This window comes from Parus major, chromosome 2 (genome assembly GCF_001522545.3).
Source record: "Parus major isolate Abel chromosome 2, Parus_major1.1, whole genome shotgun sequence".
Classification (NCBI taxonomy): Eukaryota; Metazoa; Chordata; class Aves; order Passeriformes; family Paridae; genus Parus; species Parus major.
In genome coordinates, this window is record NC_031769.1 from 132,649,105 (window position 1) to 132,671,883 (window position 22,779).

Sequence of the window (22,779 nt, forward strand, 5' to 3'; positions counted from 1 at the left end):
GCAGAGTGCAAGGGAGGGCAGAGTGGACCAGTCAGCCTAAAGGAAAACCAAAGTTTGGCCATTGCAGAAGGATGTGTCCTTACTATGCAAATGTTGGATTTAAATGTAGAATTCTGAAATCTTAAGAGTTTTTCCAAATATTTAGGGATGCAATATACATGATGTTGCCATAGAACAGTCATATTGCCCTCCACATAATACAAGGTGGTGAATAAATAAAAAAAAACAAAGTAGTTATTCAGATTTTTTAATTGCATCCCTTAGTTTGCAAAGGCAGATATTTTGTTACTTGTCTTTGCTTTGCTATGGCAGATTTATGAACAGCCTATATTTGGAGTTACAGACAAGTTCTTTTAGCAAGATTCAATGACAGAGTGACAAAAGTTTAATTTTTTATTCCTACCTATGGCCAAGATTTATTTCTCTGGTATAGCTCTATCAGGTACCAGAAATGAACCTGATTCTCATTCTCCTCTCCAAGCAATATGGTGAATAAATAAAGGGATGCTAACCAGGGCTTTAATATGGCTTAAAATCTTAAAGTCCATGAATTTGCCTGCAGTTCAGTATCAGTCTCATACTCCTGGCAGAAGGGAGTAGTGAGGTTGCAATGAACATTTCTGTCTGGCTGTAGAGTCCTGCCTTGATCACAGCAGGTCATGAGAGCAGGGAAAATGTGCCACAAGCTCTACTGGCACCTGCTGCTGTGTGCCTAGAGAAATGCAAGCCTCAGTTCCAGCCTCATGAGTGCAGTGTTGCATCAGGAAAATGGTTCTGCTTCTTTTTACACTGGTACAAGAATTTGGCCCTAATGTGGGTTGTGTCAAAATAGATCGTGTCCTGAACTGAGGGTCACTGGTCTTCACGGTGTCACCCTTTACCTGCACCAAAGGAGTCCCTAGCTAGTTCACAAGCACACTCCTGCTCTTCTTTTTGCCACATAAGGAGGTTAGTTTCTGGGTTTTCCTTGCTTCTTTCTTTGTTGCTGCAAACAACAGGGTTTCTTAAGGAGCTTATTTAAGATGGGAGATCACTGCTGTAGCTTAGGACTAATTATTTTACTATCATATTTATAAAAAAGGAATAAAATGTCAATATTAAAAATAGTGAATTTTTTTTTCATTCTTGCATTTTTCCTTTTCCCTAAGGGTTTACAAAATGTATCAGCAGAGGTATGTCACAATGTATGCTTAGACCTTAACCACTGCCAGTCAAGCTTTGTTAATCTAGGATACCTGTCCTGAAGGAGGATGCACATGTACTGAACATGCAAAGAGAAAAACTATTTATAAATAACAGATCTATGTCCACCATCATAGGTAGAAGGAATACTTCTGTGGTATCCCTGTCTATTCAAAGGAATGAAAGGCCAGATCTATTGGCCGGAGGAGCTGCATGGTATTTACTTTCTTCCCAGAGCTTTTGAGGATGCAGTGTTAGCAGGGTATCACTCCTCCCTTTCCTTAGGAGCAGTGATGGAAACTGCAGAGATTTCATGGTACCTGAATTCTCCTCCATACTGTCATGCATGTTCTCCTTTTGGCTGATGGCTCTTTTTGAGATGGGTGTTCTGCAGAGCTGGAGGTGGGGCTGCAGATAACAGCTCCTCTGGTGTACACAGATACCAAATGACAAAGTGGGGAGTTGAGGTGAAGCAGTGAGCACTGGGAATGAAATCCATTTCTGGTGAAGGGATCAGCTTGAATTACACTGTAGGTGCTTCCTCTCTGTGTGCATTGAGTGGACAGGCTCAAGGCCTGGGTATACCATGATATCATCCAGCTGTGGCATGTCAAGCTTTAGAGGACACTCTAAGGAGCTGGTGGTGTTTTGGGAAGCTATGGGTCAGATATGAAGCTATGAACATGAGAAGAGAGAAGGTTAAAGAGCAGTGGCAGGAAATACAAACGTGAAAATGGCTGTGCAGAGATGGTGGGAGCTTCTCAGTGCCAGTGATTTACTATGAAAAAGACCTGTCACAACCCAGCTTTGTTTCAAGTATGGCTTGATGGGGAGTGAGGATGGATATGGTCTTCCAAAGAAAGCTCAGGCCCTGTGTGTCCGTGTACCACACTGCCAGCCTCCATCTCTGCATCCTGGACTCACAGTTCAATTTGTCTTAATTAGACAGACCACACATTCCATGTCAATGGATCCTTATTTAATGCCATAGATTGATGGCAAAGCCCCAGATTGGTCATATCAGCCATTAGGCTTCAGTCAGAGAAAGGACAGTGGGCTTTGTAAGTGTGGGTGTCACTTTCCAGAGCTGCTCTGCGTCCCAGTTAGCTGCCTACACCATGTGTGGCTCGTGGCTTCTGTTTTGTCTTTAGTTTTTTCTGCTTGTATTTGATGGTGAATATGATCATGGAAGATGAACAGCAGTGGAAGATGTTATAGATGTGAAGAGAAGGGAGGTTTGGCACAGTAGCCCTCCTGTGTTCTGACTGGCTTGTTACTGATTTTCAGTTCATTATTGATTTTCCACTCACAGGTGGAGGTGTTAGCAACTGTCTGGTGAAGATGGAGGCAAAGGCGTTTACTCTGTGAACAAAACCAAATTCAAATCCATGAGTTTTGAAGTTAATACTGAATTAACATTTTGGATGCTGAAATTACTCTTCATTCAAAGCAAAAAAAATAAAATAAAAAAAAAAATACTTAGCTTTGGTTCTGAGCACTAACTAGCATTGATTTCAATAGGTGTTTCTGGCTGTTCAGTGCTTTTGAACACAGGATGTTCCTCTAAATGGGGATAGTGCAATTCATGGCCTGAAATAGTAATTCCATTCTACCACTTAGCATCTGATTGCATTGCCTTTCAAAGCAGAAAAAACTGCTGAAGAGAAAGATTTGTGCTGCAGAGAACAGAACAGGGAGACAAGTTGTACTTTTTCAGTGGTCTGAATCTAAATATTCCTCCTGAATGCACAGGAAACATGTCAATGAAAATAATGAGAAAGAAATACAGTATTTCACTTTTTATCTACTGAATTTGGAAAATACCAACTGAGCCAATACACTTGATAAAGCTTTGCTTTCCAAACCAGTGTAGGTACACATGAACACTCATTTTCCTGAAAGGTTGATGCTAAAACTGTTGCTAAGACAAAATTAACTGTAGCATCCATGCCATGAATATCACAGTACATAGTTGTTTTTTTTTCTTTTTCACTTATTTGTGCTTCTTAGCCTTTAAAATGCTATCTAGTTTCCTTGCACACAAGTTCTTGAAGCTGGAAGATCTGAAATGGAGCACAGTGGATTCTCTGCCTGTTTCAAAGAAAGGTGTTCCACACACTTGCTGGAGATGTGGAGGATTAGGGCCAAGCATGGAGAAGTAAACCTGTAGCTTTTCAGTTGTGAGGATTCTGACCAGTGATGCAGTAAGTTCCCAAGTGGGAAGCTGAGTTTAGGCACTGCCTAAATTGCTGGAGAGATGTCATTGCCATCTCAGTTTTCTGGTGTATCTGCACTCATCAGTAGATTTTATAGAGAATGAACATTCTTCTGCTCCACATTTCTAGACATTAATTTCTGACCAACTGTATGTTCTCATTTATGGGCATGTACCTTAGTGCTCATACCTCTCTGTACCTTTTGTGTTAGGAAGGAACAAGAGAAATTGCAGTGGAGCCTTTCTGCTAGAGAGGATAGATGCAATGTAAGGTTGGGTGTACAACCAGTACTGTACATAGAACTTCTTAGAAAATACCAAACTGAAAATGTTGCAGTATGCGTGGTCTAATATTTTCTTCTTTTTTATATTTTTTTAATAGCTAGTTCTTTTTTGGGTACCTTTTCAAGTCCTTTATGTAATACAGAGAAGGATGTTAGCTAACCATTTATTTTAGGAAATGATCCTTTCTAATGATATGCTTCTGTTTCATAAATTTCAATATGAAGAAATTTGATCTGACAGTTTACAAGGTGGAAGTGAGGAGGAACAATGGACAGGGCCTGTGTCAACTGTCCAAGTTTTCTCCTTGAAAAGACAGGAAGAAAGACACCATTGCATAAAAACAAAACTGCATTAGTAATCTTTTTCAATAGCATAGATGTTAACAGCATGGGCTACATAATGTGATTTGGTTTGTTTTGAAGGTGATCTTAATGATTAGTGCTGTTTCTGTAAAGGCAAATGGTGAAAACTAAGGTCATTGCTGATATCAGTTCCTAAATTTGCATTCAACCTTTTAAAAGTGCTGAAATACAATATATGTCCCTTAGATTCCATTTCTAGAACAAAAATTTAGACTAGGAGTCAGCATATTCCCAACTGAAACCTTTATTTCCAGATGCACCTAAGAGGCCAAAATGATTAAAATGATCGCTGTTACGATTTTACAGTATGTTATGTAACAGTAACATATATGTTACTGTTATGGCTTTTGGAACATTAATTTTATTACAGGATCCAGAAATCAAATAGAAACCTAAATGCCTTTTTTTATTTTTTAATGAAGCTTTGTTTTAAAAGACTCTTTTCACGAGGATGGTTCACTCTTACATGATGTTAAATGTAACAGGTTTATGTGTTGGCAGTGATACACCATCTTATGGGGAAAATAACTAAGTTAGTTCTTTTATATTCACTCTTCCTGTATATGACAGCTAAATGGGAATAAATTGTCTATCTGCTTCCAATTGTTACTTTTAGCCACCTGCTTTGTGAACTTCAGAGATGCTTGCTAACAACCCTGGTGTTGCTTTGCTTCCCTGCCATATTTGTAGTTAATGTCAATGCAAGAAGTTTTTTATATCTTAAACTGGTTTTCTTCTGGGAAATTAGGGATGTGTTCCTCCTTTCAGAGATGACCTTGGGTGCTTCTTCCTACAATCAGAAAGAGAGACATATTGCACTTCCCCAATTTCCCTTTTGTTAAAACCCTTTTGTTCTCCAAAACTGCACAGTGTGATTCATGGGGTTTATTAAGCAGAAACCGTCTGCAAAGTTTCTTTAAAACTGCAGTTTCACAAGCCTGTTATCCCTGATAAAATTTTATGGTTTGCTATATTCTCACATCTCATGTGTCAGGATGGCTCTAAGAACTAGCTAGTGCACTCAACAACTGCTGGTGAAAAGGAAGAGCATGAAAAATAAAATGTGACTTGCAGAAAACCTGGAGAATTCCTATTTATGTGATTGCCCTGGATGAGTCACTGAAGTAGAAGTGAGATGGCTTGTGATGAGGGAAGGTAACTGCCTCCAAGGGTTTTCATTTCAGTCTGTCCCTGGTATATTTGGTAGGAGGGACAGGAAATGAGATGAGAGGTAGGGAAAAGCAGAATCTTTCCTTCTCTACAGAGTATCTAGAGGCAAAAAACCCAAATACTTGATGTGGTTCCTTGGTGAACCTAACAGTTTTGATGAAGGGAGTTGGCTTCATCAGTGATAACGTGGCCTCTTTGGCAGTCTCAAGTCAAAGGATAAAGGTAATAGAGACTTGCACCTGGAGAAGGAAAAGTTCAACCTTCTCTTTTATTAATTTCAGATGTGAATTGCATTTTAACTCATGGCACTGATTGGGCAGTCTCCTGAGTGAAGCAGTTGTGAAAGCACCAACTACTCTAGAGTGGCAAGAGATAAACTCTCGTTTTGACAGAGAGGCCCTGACCTGGGAAAGGCTGACGTCAGTGTCATGGCAAGGGGTTGCTGAGAAAGCCACTTGGAAAATGAGTTACTTCAGCCAAGCATTCCTGGTATTAGAGGAGCTCCATGGAGAAATGATTTTTGAATGCTGCAGTCATTTCTTAATGCAGGTCTTGTTTTGCTGAGATTAGAAATATTTAAAAACAGGTTTTCTTTTCGGTACATGGTATCTGAAAGCGCTCACCGTTTCTGAAGCAAGAATGACTGCTGGCAGCATCCTGACAAAGGTGCTTCCAGGAGAGGAGAGGTAAAGAGGCTGCAGAAGGCATGGAAAACTCAGAATGGGCCTTCAGAGTGGGAAAGCAGCTTGATAGAGCAAGAGGGAGAGGACTTGAGGCAGGGATAACCTGTGTCTTTTGGCCACACTTTTTGTGTGGTAGAGCCCTGCCTTGCCAAGTGAAGGCCTCTGTCAGGGGGTGAGCATTTCAAACTGCTGCTCAAATAAAGGCCTAAGAAACAAAAAGGAACTGATTTTATATCAGTGTTGTGAACAATTAGTTTAAATAGATTTTGAGCTATTATTTGTATTCCTGATTGAAATGCGCAGGTTATTGCATCTGCAGTAGTTTCCTGACATTTCTGCTCTTGGAAGTTCTCCAAAATCTGATTGCTTATATTATTTCTGCACACATTTTTTCTCCCTAAAAAAAAGGAAAAATTAAAAAATCTCCTGTAGAGAGGACTCCATGTGAAAATAGTTATTGAAGTGGCTTAGCTCACTTCTATGAATTTTCTTATCTGCATTTTTCTTATGTGTTCCTTTAATCCTGAAGTCATAGAGGTAATGGAGCGATATGAATGGAGAATTATTAGAAAAAAACTAGGAGGTTAGGATGGGTGGGATCTTCAGAGCAGTGTTTTTTGCTTGATGGAAGCATTAGGAGGAATCAGAAGAGAGCAAAGCATGGGAAGCAGCAGACTCGCTGTGGTTTTACTGGGTTATCCAGATGAAAGACAGCACTTACTGCCTGCTGAGCCTACACATCCTGAATCATGGGCAATCTGTATGGGTGTGAAGGTACGGAGATGTAAAAATCTACAGTGAATTAATATTGTCTTTGTGTGGAAACTTTTTAGACATTTAGTATCGGGATGAAGTGAAAAAGGCAGTAAAACGTAGGAATATTGTTTTTGCAATTTTGGAGTTTCAGACAAAACCTGGAAGCAGCAACTTGAAATTTTAGCTTTGTCACCCCCAGTGAAATACAATTTTATCAATGACTTTCTGAGTAGTGATGAGTGACTAAATAATCTGTGTGAGTGGTGAACTGAAGCACTGATGAATAAACAATGTCAACTGTAAGAGGGTAGGGATTAAGTGCTCCCTGACAGTCTCTTTTCAGAAGCCTTACCATGCAAATGGGGGAATGAGTCCAAAGAACATTCAATCTAGCTCCTCTAATGATTAGTGAACAAAATGAGAGGAGAAAGGCAAATGTTCTTTGGGCTACAAATCTAGCCTCAAATACCTACCACCAATAAAAAGTTTAAAATCTTAATATTTGACTGATGAGCTCATTCATAGTACAGTTGAGAACTTCATCTTAAAGCTTTGAAAAAGCCTTCCCTGAAAACCTTGGAAGTGTTTTTTGCAGAAGAAGCAGCCCCTCAGGCTTAGGAGGGGTTGTGTGATACATATTGAATGTATGCATTCAAAAATGTGTCTTGGCATAAAATTGATTTGTGTCATCTCATTCCCTGCAATCATTCCAAAAGAGACTGAATTTGCTTTGTAATGACTTGAGGATCTCAATTATACATTTAACTGCTTCATGGAAGGCAGTTTGGCAGAAAGGTACGGTGATCTTATGGGTACTTTAAAATGCAAAGGCATTTGGGGTAAAAAGAAGGAAGTAAAGAAATAAATCATATGAGATGGCATTCAAGAATTCAAACTATTCAAGAATTCTGCTTTTGGGCTTTTGGTTAGGCTTTTTCCTAGGTACTGTAACTATAGAACTTGGTAAAGAAGTTCTCAGGCCCTTTTGTTTTCCCTAATTAATCCCTGCTAGGAGCTGCATTTTACAGAAATATGTACCGGTGCTGTAGCAGATTGAGGAGATCAGAGTTACAGCGATGGAAACCTACAGAAGCAGTGATTTGCTGCAGTACAATATTCTCTTACAGCCCTGCTGCATTTTTCCAGTCATTAAAATTCTGCTGCTGCTGTTTGAGGTGGGGGAGAACCTGAAACAGCTGAACAAAATGCAGTGAACGTTTCCTTATGTTTATGTCTCTAAAAGATACTAAATATAATTCTGGGAGGAAAAAGTGTTATTGTGAAAGCAAGTTTAGCAGATGCCAGGTTCAGGTGGCAGCTGTCCTTATCACACAAAGCTTATTGGTAAAATAAACTGCTCTTTGTTTCCTGTGGAAGCATTGTACAGGTAGGGCAGGTTTGTGTTTTGGCAGCTTGCTGTGCTCAAGTCAGCCTTGATTTTATAACAGATCAGCTCATCAAAATGCTTGTAATTTGCTGATACTGATGATCAAGCAAGAGTTTTAACTCTTGGCATTCTCAGTGCAAGGTTTTCCTTTGCTGAGCATGGGCTGTGGTGCCTTTTGTCTCCATGTGCTTGTGCAGCTCTCACCTTTGCTCCCAGGACTAGACCCAGATGTAGTTCTGTGCCTAAAAATGTGCAGTCCTTGGTCATCTTCAGCAGCTGCTTTCTGGATGAGCAGGAACATGATTCTAATTCGTCACTCATTCAGTGAATTCTCTTTTCACGTGCTTTGGGAGTATTTTGAATGGTCTCCTTTTCATCCTTTACACCACTTTTACAGAAAAGAAAGCAAAAGAAGCTTCTTCTTAAAGCTCACTTTGCTTGTATATGAATAAAATGAGAATTACCAGATCTTTTTATTTCGTTGTGACCCATGTTTGAGTGGATAAAAAGTGAGAGTGATAATTGTGAATATTAAAAAATCAATTTTTGTGGATTGCAGAGATACTTTTATATATCCTGAGTCAGTATCATTGTCTCTTTCGTTTTTACTTGCTGAGAAAACTGGAAAATAAATTAGGTCTGTTGACTTTTCCTAATCTGCTTCCAATCACAGATAGTTTTAAATCTTTTTGTTGGGGCCATTTTCCCTTAGAAAAGTAAAGACTGATCTAAGTAGAACTGTGATGTGTTTCCAGGTTCAAAAAGCATATGTTTATTTTTATGTATGCAAGGATTGTTTGGCTAATTCCAATTAAGCTCCATGTTGTAAATTGGTATGATGTTACCTATTTACTATTTAACATAAGCAGAATCAAAAGGGTGCCATCAAAATAAATTATCTTTTTGCTTCCTAATAACTGTATCTTGAAAAGATCTGTGATTATTCTGTTCCTTCTCTGTTCTGCCTGTCCTTCCACTTTCCTCCCACACTTCCTTTTTCTTCAAAGTTTCATTGCTCTTTTTTATTTTTAAGTGTACATTTATATGGGTATATTATGGGATGGAGATTTTGGTTCCTGAAGAGGTTTTTTTCCTTTTCACATCTTGCAATTGATTTTCACAGAGTGAGATTTAAAATGTCACTGGCCCTATCAGCTTTTCACCAAGTTATATAACTTCTTGATTTCTCAGCATTCTGTAAAGATGAAATGCAGTAGCTGCAGCACAGATGACGATGTCAGTACTCATACATAACATACTGTGTCTACCCTTTCTCCACTTGTTTGTTACATGTCATTTTATAGAAGGAAATGACTCATTTCCAACATATTAACATTAAAAACTTTATATTCTCAGAACATATGTACTTTAATGTAATTTACTGAATTCCAAACCTTTTTTTGCCCTGCAGTATATACTGCAGAATCAATGTAATGGAAGGTCAAGGGACCCTGTATTTTCTTCACATAAATTATGAATATAACAATGTTCTAAATGTATATCTTCTGGGCACCCAATTATCTTGGAGAAGCTGTAGGACTGGATCAGCAGGAGGTCATTGTAATGATCACTACTAAGAAAGACATTGGACTGCATTTCTGTCTGATTTTAGGTATCTCCAGATGAATCTTTGTGGTTGCTTTAAAATATTTCTATAAAAATACAAATCTGGGATTAATCTTACAGCCAAACTGAGGCTGTTAATTCTGGAGTTATTTTACCAAAACCATGCATTTTCTAGAGGGAATTAGTATTTTAGACAAAATTTTGGAAGCATGAGTGTTTCCCAATCCAAAGCTTGTCTATTTCTGGATTTTGACTTTGTTGGAAAGTTGGGGGTTTTGTGCCTAAACTATTCTTAAAGTGGAAGTCTTGACTTCATTAAACACTGGAGGTCTGTGCTGAAGCAGGTGGCTTGAGTATTTGTGCTCGCAGGGTTTCAAGGAGAGGATCGTGCCTGGTGCGTGCAGCTGGAGCAGAGCCACCCATCCATCCAGCAGCAAGGAGCAGGACATGCTCAGTGAGGCAGGTACCAAACAGTGCCTCCATCCAGTCTGGAGGGGCAGGACAGTGAGCAATTCTACTGCCTTTTCCCTTTTCTATTCCTTTGAGTTTTGTGTAAAGATTTACACAGGTTTTAATAGTTGTCTTCAGTCATTAATGTGCTAAGGAGTTATCCCCAAATTTACTGGCATCTGAACTAAGTTAGTCTATCTATCTGTCTGTCTGTCTGTCTATCTATCTATCTATCTATCTATCTATCTATCTATCTATCTATCTACCTACCTACCTACCTACCTACTTACCTATCTATCTACAGAGGGCTATTGAACAACATGAGGGGAATAGATTCCAATATCTTATTTTTATTTTCTGTTGTTTTATATTCCTAAATTCTTCCTATTTCTCACATTTTTCACATGTGAGGTGAAGGAGGTTTTACCTTTCTATGCCTAAGAGCAATTAGAAGGGCTTAGCCATAATATTTTGATTTCCTAATAGCTCTTTTTCATAGAAGATTAACCAAGAAAAAAATCACACACTGTGAGATTAGTTAAATACATCTTGAAATACTGCCAATACTTCCTGAAAAGGAAATGTAATTTACTGATTCTCATTTAGCATTTAGACAAAAAGCATCTGATTTATCTAACAGGACTTCTGAAATCTTGACAGTTTTACTGCATGCATCTAAATGCAGCTTCCATGTTTTAGCTTGTATTCTGTTTCCTTACAAATTCTGATCAGGTTGTTGTTTAACACTTCTGCCTTAGAGCTCAGCTCTAGTTAGGAAGCTAAATACACAAATGTTTCCAAACTCACTTGCCTCATTTAACATGCTCATTTGTCATCTGGGCTCTGGTTTTGATCCTTTGAAACTGTTTAAATCTCTCCTTGGGTTCTTTGTTTCACCCTGTCAGACACTAACTTCTCATCTCCTATATTTTTCTGTTCATCTATCCATTGAGGCTTATGTTTGATCATGGGGATCTTAACCTGGCAATGTCAGCCAGGCACCAGCCTTGAGGTGCTCTTTGTTCTGGACTAGGGAGCAAAAAAGCTTCACTGTGCTTTAACAAACCTCAGTATAGTGCTTTTTGATTGGATTCTCCTTTCATTAATGCCATTTACTGTACCTATAGATTGACAGTGTCTGGCAGTGAGTGTAGCTGCAGTGCTTATTCTGCTCTCTGGACTTATTGATTTAAAAATTAAAATAAAAAGCACTGCAGGGCAGTTGTGTTATGCAATCTCTTGTTTCTATGCTTGTCCAACTTTATTTTGTATCATTGTGAGCAGAAAAAGAATAGGAAAAGATTGTTGCTTGTCACAGGCATAAATCTAAATGGTGGTTCAAGGGAAAGGTCATCCATGACTGCTGGAGAGGACATGTCTTCACTTCAGCATGAAACTGAATTTTGGCTTTAGACTGTCTTCTTGAATCTCAGGATGTGCTGCCTGTGAGTGCCGCCTGCAAAGGGAAAAGGCATCAGTGGTGGTGAGGCCGTTCCCAGCGTACACGGGCTGCAGCCTGGGCAGCAGCTGCTGCTGCCGCTCCAGAAGCAAAGGTGGCTGCCTGGGAGTGCTCCTTGTCTTCCCCTTCCTTCCTCTTCTTCTTTACATCATCCCAATGTCTCCTGCTTCATCAGCAGCTGAAAGGTTAGGAAGATTCCCAGTCTATGGCTAAAGCTTGCTCATCCCATTTTAACCTGTTGCAATGGCTCTGCAGGGGTTGTGAGAACTGCCTTGCTGGGTTTCACCTCTCAACTTCTCGCTAGGAGCTTGCTCCTTCCTGCTCCATCCACCAGGACCATGGCGATAGCTGTTCCTGAATGTCGAGCAGCTCCTCTGCAAATCTCTGGGAAGGAAAGAATAAAACACTTGTGCTTATTGCAGCATGCAGGCCCAGGCATGGTGCTTCCAAAAATCCTGCCCATGCTCCTGGCAGAGAGTGCTGTTACTGAGGAGACAGCAGCTCAAACACTGCTGACCCAAGGTTGTTCATTGAAGCACAGGAACACAGAGGCAAGATGTGTCCTGAAAAAAAGTAAGGGAAAAGCTAAGAGGGATCATTTTTCTTTGCTGCTGCACTAAAATGTTTTTCTTTCCAAGATCGGTGCCTTAAGGCAAGGATCTGAACAGGCTTGTATCATCCTGGACACTTGCCTCTCAGGCATCAACTACTTCATGTTTATTAATGAAATTTTTTACAAGGCTTCTAAATGCTCTGCAACATAATCAGTGTTTTAATATTTAAGTGTTTTAATGGTGTAGTGGGTTGATAGATAACTCCACAGAGTTATCATCAGAGTTGCAGAAAGATGCAAGCTATCTGCTCTTGAACTTCAGCATGTGCATGTTTCTGCTGAGCTGAGTGGTCTTTGGCAAGCTGTGACCTGCCTCCACAGCTGGTTCAAGAAACACAGTTCTTCATGTAGGATGCTGAGAAGATCCCAGGTACCTTAACCTCCTGCAAGTCAGATCTTTCTTTTTACTACTGACTTTAAAATCAACAGATGGAGATTTACGTTGCACATGTCAAAAAAGGTTGGGTGGGATCTCTCTGTAAGCCATGGGCTGCATTAATGATCACCTCCTTCCCAGGATGGAGACAGCTGAACCACCTTGCTGGTGGCCTCAGCATCTGGCAGGGACCTAAGGATACCATGGAACCAGTACCCCTGTCAGGAAGCTGGGAGAGACTCAGGAATACACAACTGGTTTTTTAAAGACTTGGAAGTAGCACACTTCATCGTGCTGCTCTCTGTTTTAAATTAATTGACTGGAAACATTTGTCAGAAGAAAGTTCAGCTTCTGCAAAAATATGCTGACAAACTTGATAACAGAGTACATTATGTCAAGTTTGGTTTATTAAACACACAAATTAAAAACGAGGACTGAAGCCTTCAGTCTGTAGATAACAAAATTAACTTTATAAAATATGAGAGTACCTTCCTTTATTAGGTAATGTCCTTTCTTAATGCTAAACTATTACTATGTGGTATAGAAACAGGGTAAAGTCTGAAGACTTTTCAGGAAAGTCTGAAAAATGTCTTTAGGTGTGCTTAAATATTTTTTAAAAGAATATTTTTAAAAATATACACCTACTAAAGAATCTTACATATTTATATAACTCTGAATTATTTCAGTACTGTAGGACATATTTATTTTTTCCTGTGACAGCTGTAAGTGGAATGTCCCCCCTGCCTCCTTGCAGTTCAGGCAAGAGGGACACCTGTGCCACGCCCAGCAGACCACAGCCCTGGCACTGTGCACAGACATGACCTCCCAGCAGGAGATCTGGTGGTGACAACATTTTCTGTAGTCTAGAAGTACCCTATTTGCAGTAAATGGGAAAAATCCAAATGAATCATGGCATTTTTATTGAAGACAGGTATTTTAAATTAGTGGAAATCGGCTAGCTGTATCTTCAGTGGCTTCTGGCAGCCACTGATGTTCTTTGATCATTGTACATGCAACGTAAGCACAGGTCTGTGCCTGCTTGAGCCACTTCAGTCTCTCTTGGGGATGCTCATGTCCTGGTTCTGACTCCTGCAGCTCCTGTGGCTCCTGCTGCTTGGTGCAGCACAGCTTCCCCTGGTGCACAGTCCCTTCAGCAGCCAAGGGGGTGTATCATCATCATTGTGGGCTGTGCCTGGAGGGTGACAACACAAAGAAATGGCTTTACAACCTTTATACTCCTGTGAACACAAAGGAAAAAGTTGTTGAAAATGTTCCTCCTACTTCCACAAAATCGAGAAACAAAATAATTGTGTGGGTTTCTATTTGTTTTTAAATAAGTAAGCAGTATTTCACAACCTATCTGTTCTGAAGTATGTTTCTCCTTTGTATATAGACTCTCAGTACAATCTGTTATTAGTCAGCTTATCAAGGGGCATTGCTTACTTCTTAGGATGACAAGAAATGAAAACATGTATGCCCAAGATAACATTTTCTCAGTAAGTGTCATTAACAGACTTCCAATTTTCAATTTGTGACTGGTGGGCCCTTGCCAGGGCTCTGGATGTGTCTCTGCTGTGCAGCTGCAGTGTCTGAATGAACTGAGCGTGGGCTGGCGTCCACACTCAGCCCTCCAGGCCATTCTGGGAGCTCAGGTGGAAATGCCAGTACCTGCTTGGCCCTGTTAAAGACCCTGGGTGAAAAGAGAAAGCTGGCTGTAGTTAATCAGAGCTCAATGCTTAGAGCAGGAGGGTCTCCTGACAGAAGGGTAGGAGAATAATTATGTCTTAGGTATAAAATATTCCTGTATCTTTGAAGATCTTTATTTGCCATCTAGTACAGGCTAACCTGATTTATGAATAAGAAGTGCTAAAAGAACAAGACTAGAATTTTTAAACCTGTGTGGCCAATACCTGGTAAAACTCCCTCAAGAAATCAAAGCTTAATTTAACATGTTTTCAGTGGAGGATGTTGTGCATAGATCAAATATTCAAAAAAGCCAACCAATATATATGTATCATTTTATATTGTCTAAATGTTTTCTGCACATTTCACTAAAATGTTAAAAGGATACTTATTATTCAAAATACTTGAGTTATGCATAACTTGGAAGGCAAAAAATCAATTCTGCTTTGGCAATGATGAGGAAAGATTTCTCGTTTTGCCTCGTCTCTAACTTGCCTTTGACAAGTTAGGTGTCTCCACAGAGATCTACCTGATATAATTATATCCTGCAGAACACTATGAGAATCAGTTTATGTTCCTGGCAAGGAGAAATTCTAGATGTTTCAGGCTCCTCATAGAGACTTTGCTCAAAGGGCACTTCAACCTCAGTACAAGGGTAAATCCTGTGACTCAAGGATCCATTTTCCATTTGGAAAGGAGCATGAGGAGAGTTTGGGTGATTTCTTATGAGATTTGTGCTTCTGCTGCCCTGGACTGAATCACCTCCTCAGCCCTGTGATCTGTTGGCAGCTCACACAGTGTGATCTTTACATTCTGCAGCATGCCTTAACGCTCTCACCAAGGCACCTCTGGCCCCAGGGCTGGCGTTCCAGCTGCCAAGCAGCCCCATGAAACAAGGCACAGGCTGTCAGGAGACAGTGCAGGACGCCCAGCTGCGGGAGGAAGGTCAGACCAAAAGGTCCCCGCTTGCCTCGGGACACTGCAGCTTCAAGGCTGTTGTATCTGCCTGGGCTCAGATGTTGCTGACTGGATCTCAATCACTGGTGGTTTGTTATCAATTCCCCTTTCACAAAATGCCCTTATACCTCTCTGAATTTTCAGTGATGAGATCAGAATGTCTTATCCCATTTATGTCGCATGCAATAGAGATAATAATGATGTATAAATTAGTTTAATATTTCAAAAGAAGTCTTAAAGTTGTTTCAAGCTGTATGATTTACTGGGGAGGGCAGAAGAATGTTTAGATTTGCTTCCACATCTTATGACAATGTCCTAAACTAGGACAGACAATTATGTCCACAGTATGTTATTTGAACCTGACCTGTGGTTGCCTTCTGTGCTGATGATTATTTGTTGAGATGGTATAACTAGAACACAAAGATCTGTGAAACTGTAAGAGCATTGTAACTTTCAGCCTGCTCTGCCATCTCTTTGAGAAGTTAAAATGCCCTTTCGCTTCCAAATTTGACTACATAAATGTATGCATGTTGTGATTGCATATAGCACAGCAATCTCAGGAACATTAAGTGCCCAGGGATATTGGAGATGACTTGTAAACAACTCAGAAAACAGTCAAGTGTAGGGTTGGAATCAGAAATGTAAATGCAATTGCCTAAATTAAAGTCCATGGATAAAACAGCTTTGTTGATGTACAAATTACTTACAGCTAGCACAGAAAATAATTGATACTATGACAAAGTTAATTACATAGAAAAATATTGTGAGTTTGCATGGCTTCACTGTAAGCAAGGTATTCTGTATGTCTAAGACTATATCATGTATCTCCCAGACCACTGGATACACTGGCCCTTGGAAACTCTCAATTCAGTGTGTGGGAGAGAAGGTGGTAGTGTAGAATGTGATGCTCCATAGTACAGGATGTGTGACAATCTCACAGTAATTTTCAGGAGAGTAGGATCTGGGTGCTGGTTGCACAGCCTATAATAAAGCAATTTCAGAAACTTCTAATCAGGTGAAGTAAAGACTTTCCTTAGAGATAGAACCTTAAAATAGTCTGGACAGTTAGAATCCATCCTTATAAATAAAGCTGCAATAGATATAATCCTGCAGCATTCATGAGACAAATAAGAATGAAATAGAAATAATTATCACTTTTAAACTATTATGCAAAATTTCTCTGTGCTGAATATGACAGAGCTGGAAATTTCAAGACCCATGAAAATTGTGCTGAAGTAGATTTGCATAATGCACTGGAAGAGCTTTTGTGAAAATGGAACTAGTGGGAGTTATTTAAATAACAGTATAGCAGCTATTAACAAAATAGTGAGATTCAAAACAGTAATTTACTTTACACATCTCTTCTAAAACACGTCCAGAATCAAGATATCTGTCAGCAAATAGTACAGCATCGCAACCCACCCTCTCAAAATTCTGAAAGAACAGATCAAGAAATTCTCATCCCTGACAAAACACAAACCTTAGTAGCAGAACATATTATTTCCACCATGTAAAGCAGCTGTAAAATATTATACAGCCATGGAGAAGCCATATGATCTTGAGCTGTTAATCCTTACAAAGGCTTAGGCAGGAAAAGAAGAATGAATTATATATGCTATGACTATTTTGAGTTGCATTATGTATTTAGCATGATTGCTGCCATTTTCCTCTCCATCATCATCATCATCATCATCATCATCATCATCATCATCAGCACCTCCCTCCCTACTCCTGCCATGCCTCATCCTCCTGGATGTACATCTCTGGGCCCATGAATGGTGTGGAGAGCACTTTGACTCCTTTGGCCGTGGACTCACTAACGCTTCTCTCCCAGGCAGTGAGAATGCCTTGTCACACTTGAACCACAAGTGGATTCTGGATTCTCTCGCTTGGAGTTCATGGATCTAACCTGGCAGCAACCAATCTGTATGCCTTCTGTAAATGATCCTCCAAGGGTTTACCTGTAGCAGTGCTGTCATGCTCCCAGGAATAATCACAAGGTTTGTGCTCATTTTTGTAAGTCTTTATTCTGTGATGTGCCCTTGAAACCCACGAAGGTCCGGCTTTGTCTATAAATCTTGTTAAAAGGGTGTGGGTTGCCTGTTCCACACAGCAAAAAAAACCCATTTTTTCAATTATTTAGCTACTATCCATCTTCTTCCTGAAGGCTGGTCAAAACTTCTGGTTTGACATTATCCCTTGTTATAGAGTGAGGGATGGTGGCAATTTTCCTGCATGTGCTGCGGCCACTTCCATAAGGATGACTAGAAGGTGGAGAGAGGGGGGTTTTGGTTTGCTTTCTGGTACTCTGGTGATTAACAATTGCCATGTCTTTGCATGGTAATTTTTGGTAATGTCTATAAAGGGAAAAATGGGTGTTTTGTATCCTTCCTCTACTTGCAGCATAATGCTGAGAGAATACAGTAAAATACGATGTTGAAACGCCTCTTTTTTTTTTCACATAGCTCTCATGCCTGCAGTGTTTTCTTCCCTGAAGCTAGGCTTGATGTTACATTGTTAATACATACCTGCCTCTCTGGATTGCTCTGTGGGCTGTGTAGCTGTGAATTCATTCCTAATCCTTTTGTATCGCCACCCATGTGAGGATCACATTGTGTTTGCTTTGTGCTGTCAAATGATCTCATGTGCTGCTTGCATTTTCTGAACTCTGCTGCATGACCAACACATTAAGGACCAGACTGAAGAGCTTTTCTGCAGGTTTTTGTTTGTTTACTGTGAGACACTGATTTAGCGCCGTCCTATATTCTGATTTGCTTTGTGGTGTTTGGTTTCTTTTCTTCTGCAATTCATAATGGACAGTTCAGATTTGAATTGCAAGTTTGTTGCACCCGGTTGCCTGCAGTACTTGGTAGTGAATAATTAGTAATAATACAAAAGATGCAGCATGCACTGAGTGGCTCTTTCCCTGTGAAAAACTTCCACCTTCCAGCAATCCCTGGCTCAAGGAATTTGTTTGCTGAAGTACCTGCATGCTCCATAGCCTCTAATGGATGCTTTCTGCCTGTCTCATGTCTTTCTTTTCTGTACCAAGGGGTACTCCTGGTCTGTACAATGATTTCTCTTATGCAATTATATATACCGTTTGAAGAAGTACTTAGCTGTGTTTGCTCCGAACGTGTTGCTTGCCTTCCTTTGGTTCTTCTGCAATTTCCATTGGTGTAAAACCATTTGCTTCCCCTTTTCTGATTGCTGATTGCTGTAGAGATCCCTGGGCTGATTTCCTGCTGGTAATTCTTTCCCACAGTCTGTTTCATCTTGCACCAGGAGGAGCCAACTCATCATCATCACAGGCTTCTTTCTTTCTGTGCCAGTCTAATTCTGCTGTCTTCCTGTTGGGAGGGGATGGCCAAAGCCATGACCAGGTTATATTTGAGAGCATTAAACAAAAGATTTTCTAGCAGCCCTCCATGCATTGACACATGCTGCAGGCACTCAGAAGTGTCAGGTGGTGAGTGGAGCCTAACTGCAGACCACAAGCCTTTTACTTGATCCCTCTGAATTACCAAAGCAGCCAAAAAATTCCCCAACCGTGTGCAAATGCAGATTTCTGTCCTGGCTGGGGGGGACAACCAGTGTGTCCACAGGAGAATAAAATAAATGTCTTAGGAGTTTTCTCTGTGCAGACATCAGGGTTAGGCCTTCTCCTATGTTTAAGTTGTCAGACTTTTGCAGTGTTGGGTTTAAAACAGAAATTTGTCTGTTTTTTTTTTTTTCAAAATCAGATAAAACCTGGCTGTCGACATCAGTTTGAATGACATTTCTTGCTACAAAGAAATCAAATTCAAAACCAGCTCTTCTGAGCATTCAAAAATACTAAATGCATCTCTGAAAAGTAAACATCACTTTTCAGACAAGAGGTTTTCTTTCTCTTATTTACTGTGTAGTAAAATCTCTGAAATATTCACAAGGGGCAAAGAGAGGGATTTTTGTATTCAGTAGATAAGAATGAGCTAGGCTTTCATCCAAATATTTGTTGCAGTAAGGGATTTTTACTTAGAAATTTGCAAAGACTTAATTGTATAGATTCCCAGCTCCTGAGATGCTTCTTATGGTTGCTTGTTTCCACCATAAATGGTTAAAATGTTTCTTTTTTTTTTTCCCCCTTTTTGTTTCAGACTGGACTGCCAGCCATGATGGTTTTAGATGCTTTCAACATCTCTTTAGAAAATAGTACTTAATATTTTTTTTTTGTCATCCTGTTTTGAAAAAATGCAGTTTGACATTGTAATATTTAAAAAAAAAAAAAAGGATGGATTTTATTAGAAATGGAATAGTTTTGTGATAGTGGGTGCTAGGAATTAAATCCTAATGCTCATAAATTCTACAGAAGAGTTTCTGAGTAATTCACTAGTTCCAGGACTACCTATATGTATGGCCTGCCAAACACCTGATGACCTTTTCTTTTTGAGGGAACTGGTAAGGAACTGCTCAAAGTGACCCATTCCTGGGAAGTGCTGCTGGGGAGCTCAGGGTGACAGCTGGGCAGGAGGAGGTAAAAGCATCTTTCAGGTGGTTTCTAAGATGCAGTAGAAAACCTTGCAGTTGTATTCAGAGGAAGGACAGGGAAATAAAGTGCAATTTCAACAGGTAGTCAGTGTATCTACCTACAGGCATGTCATATCACACAGCTGGGAGGTACACATTCCTCCTGGATTAGCTGAATGAGCAAACCCTCAGTGATTAGTAACCAGAGGGTGCTGAGAGGTGGATTTGGGATTTTGTGCCTCTGTTCACTAGATTAGCAGTACCAAGGCTGCATAGAAGGTTATCAACAGCTGGAGTTATTGGGATGAGCAGTGTATGTCTTAGGAAAATACAGTGAGATAGAAATGGAGAAAATGGGAATTTAATGGCATGTTAGCAATAGTGCAACTGAACTACACAAACAGGTGAATCGAATGTGTGTTTGAACAGGGCTGTGTCAAGCAAAGGTGCTGCTCAGCTGTGTTCCAGGCAAACACAGCATCTCCAGATCCAGCCACCAGCAGCTGAATAACCCCAGCTTTGGCCCTAGGGTGTGTTGTCTTGGTTACTTGTCCACAACTGGTCCTTCAGAGTTATTCTATGTTAGCGTCTCCTCTGAACAAGCCCCTTTTGTGAGGAATATGCCTGTCTCTCCTAACATCCCAAGGAGAGCACAACCAGAATTCACAGAAGCTGCCAGTAGCCAGAAGACCACAGCCAGAATAGCACAGCAGTTACAGCAGCAGTAACCAGCTCAGGGTTCCACGTGTCCCAAAGGATGCAGATTTTCTCAGTTTTGTTGCATGTTTTTCTCTCTCCTCTAGTTCCTCCCTCCTCACCACATATCAATTAATACAAAACCAGCACACTATGGTTTGAGGGTAGCTGCAGAAAATTAATTTTTGCCCCTTGTACTTCAGATCTCTGTCAAGTTAGGACTTTGTCCTTGCTGTCAGACAAGTATTTGCCAGCCTGACCAGTGTCTTTGCAGCAGATTGTTATCTGGCTGTCAGCTGGGAAGCTGCAGCAGCAGCATTTTGTGTCATACCAGGCAATATTGAAAGACCTGTGTTACCCATTGTTGGAAAGTTAGGTGTAGGCTGCTACAAAATATAGAGAATAAAAGATAAAAAAATTGCCGCAGTATTTCTTATATCTTTTATTTATTTTTCTACAAGCAGACAGCCTGAAACAAAGCAAAAATGAGGAATGTTATCCCAAGGCATTTCATGTTCAGATTCCTTTCTGATGAAGAATAAATCATTTCAGCCCAACTGTGGAGCTGTAATATATATTAAAAAAAAACAGCAGAAAACCCAAAATCAAGTGCAACACAAAGCTAGTAATAAAGCAGGGTGTTGGAGAAGGGTCGGGCTTACAGAGAATTTATTCTCTTGGCTTTGAATGCATGCAGAACTCAGACTTACTTTCAAGACGTGGTGGTCTACTGAAGATAGAGCTCAAAGACTGCAGTGTTTTCTCTAACCATTTGATAGCCATGGCTGCATCAATATACAATTCAGGTGGATTGAAGGAAGATGCATTAGAGTAAACTGCTTGTTTTTGTCAAGTCATTGCCATAAAATTGTGTCCTTGCTTGAACCTATGTCCTACTCAGCTGACCCTGTTATTGCAGTCAGGATTAATTTATACCCTGTATTTTTCTGTCTTTCCTGACAGAAAAAGCACTGTCACCATGGTCTCTCAAGAAAAGTTTGACAATATTTTGTGCACTTGCTTGGCTTGCTTTGTTAATTTTGGCACTTATTTATTTGAAAGTCTTACTTTTAAATTATTCTCAGTTGCAAGAATAGATAACTTTTTTGACATTAATTTGCTACAGGCATTTCAACCAAGTCTTTTATTAATCATAAGTCACTTGAAAAGGACCATGTGAAAATTTTACTGTGCAGATGACAGGTATTATCCCTTTATTCCTATGTGATGGTAGAAGAATAGACAGTGTATTTGTAATAACAATCTGGTGTTCCCCACAGTGCAGCAAGCTATTTTATTAGCTACTCCCAGACAGCTTTATTAATTGGACTGTCCTTCAGACAGCCTTGGTGGTGAAGAATGTGTTCACAACACAGCTGAAAATATAAATCATAACAGTATTTTTCAATTTGTAAAATTAATTTCCACTCACCTGCTCTCTTCCTTTGGGGCAGAACATAGACTTGCGTAATGCAGAACATATGTACACTTATTGATCTGGAGGCCTCAGGATTATGGAGAGGTGCTGAACACTTTGTAGCCTCTTTGCCCACAGCTATTTTGCACAACACAGAAGCAATACCTGCAATCACAGTGAAAGCTGTGGTCTGAGGTAGTGCATTACTTCTTAAAAGCTAGTGATTTTCTTCTCAAAAGTCACCCTTTAAATCTTCAAAGGTTTCTAGTGCTAAGGAATTAGAAAGACTTTTTATATCACCTGAGAGATGGCATATTCAATGATGTATCAGAATAACATTATGATGAAACACCATTTCACTGTTAATCATAGTGTCATTCATAATATTCTACGTACACATTGATACATTAACATATCTTCCAGAAGCTGAGCATGACCTGTGTATTTTCCAACCCATTTAGAGCAGTTGTTATTATTATGACAATATTTAATCAGTTAATATCTTAAGCTAGCAGATTCCATTCTCAGTGGAGTAGCCCATGCTGTTTAATTGCAACTAGTACCTGGAGAAAATGTTTGTAAAACAAGAGAATGCAGACTTAAGAGGGAGCTGCTTAGCATTAAATTGTTAGCCTAATAAAATTATCCTCTAGCATTGCAGAACTTTATAATTTTACTTCACTTGCTTCAAAACTTCAGAGCTGTTATGATCCCTTCCTCTCAAATCAATATCTCACTGCAATGTCATAAATCTCTTTCATTTCCAGGATCAAATTGTGTAGTCAGCTATATACATTTATAGAGACCTGATCTAAGAACAGTATTGACAAAATCCAATGTGTATGTTGTAAACTTCATTGTAACAGGTCATTTGTCTCTATTCAATAACATTAGAAGCATAGTAACCTCTATTTTACATTGCTAGAGACAGTGGAGATATCAGAACTATGGTGAATCAGTGACAGGAGTATACTCACCCCACTCCAAAGTAGGATTTGAGAGTTAGTTAAGTCTTT

General features: G+C 39.8%; 1 protein-coding gene across 6 annotated transcripts in view; it reads left to right on the plus strand.

Moving 5' to 3' along the window:
• OXR1 (oxidation resistance 1) overlaps positions 1 to 22,779 on the plus strand; it is a 257,813-nt gene that overhangs the window by 104,048 nt on the left and 130,986 nt on the right. Inside the window, exon 2 of one of the 6 annotated variants that reach the window (XM_015617465.2) lies at positions 16,979 to 17,144. The exons of the other annotated variants lie outside the window; for them this stretch is intronic. Within the exon in view, the coding sequence (XP_015472951.1) occupies positions 17,086 to 17,144 (59 nt within the window). The 5' untranslated portion in view covers positions 16,979 to 17,085. The remainder of the gene's footprint in view (positions 1 to 16,978; positions 17,145 to 22,779) is intronic. 6 annotated transcript variants of the gene reach the window in all.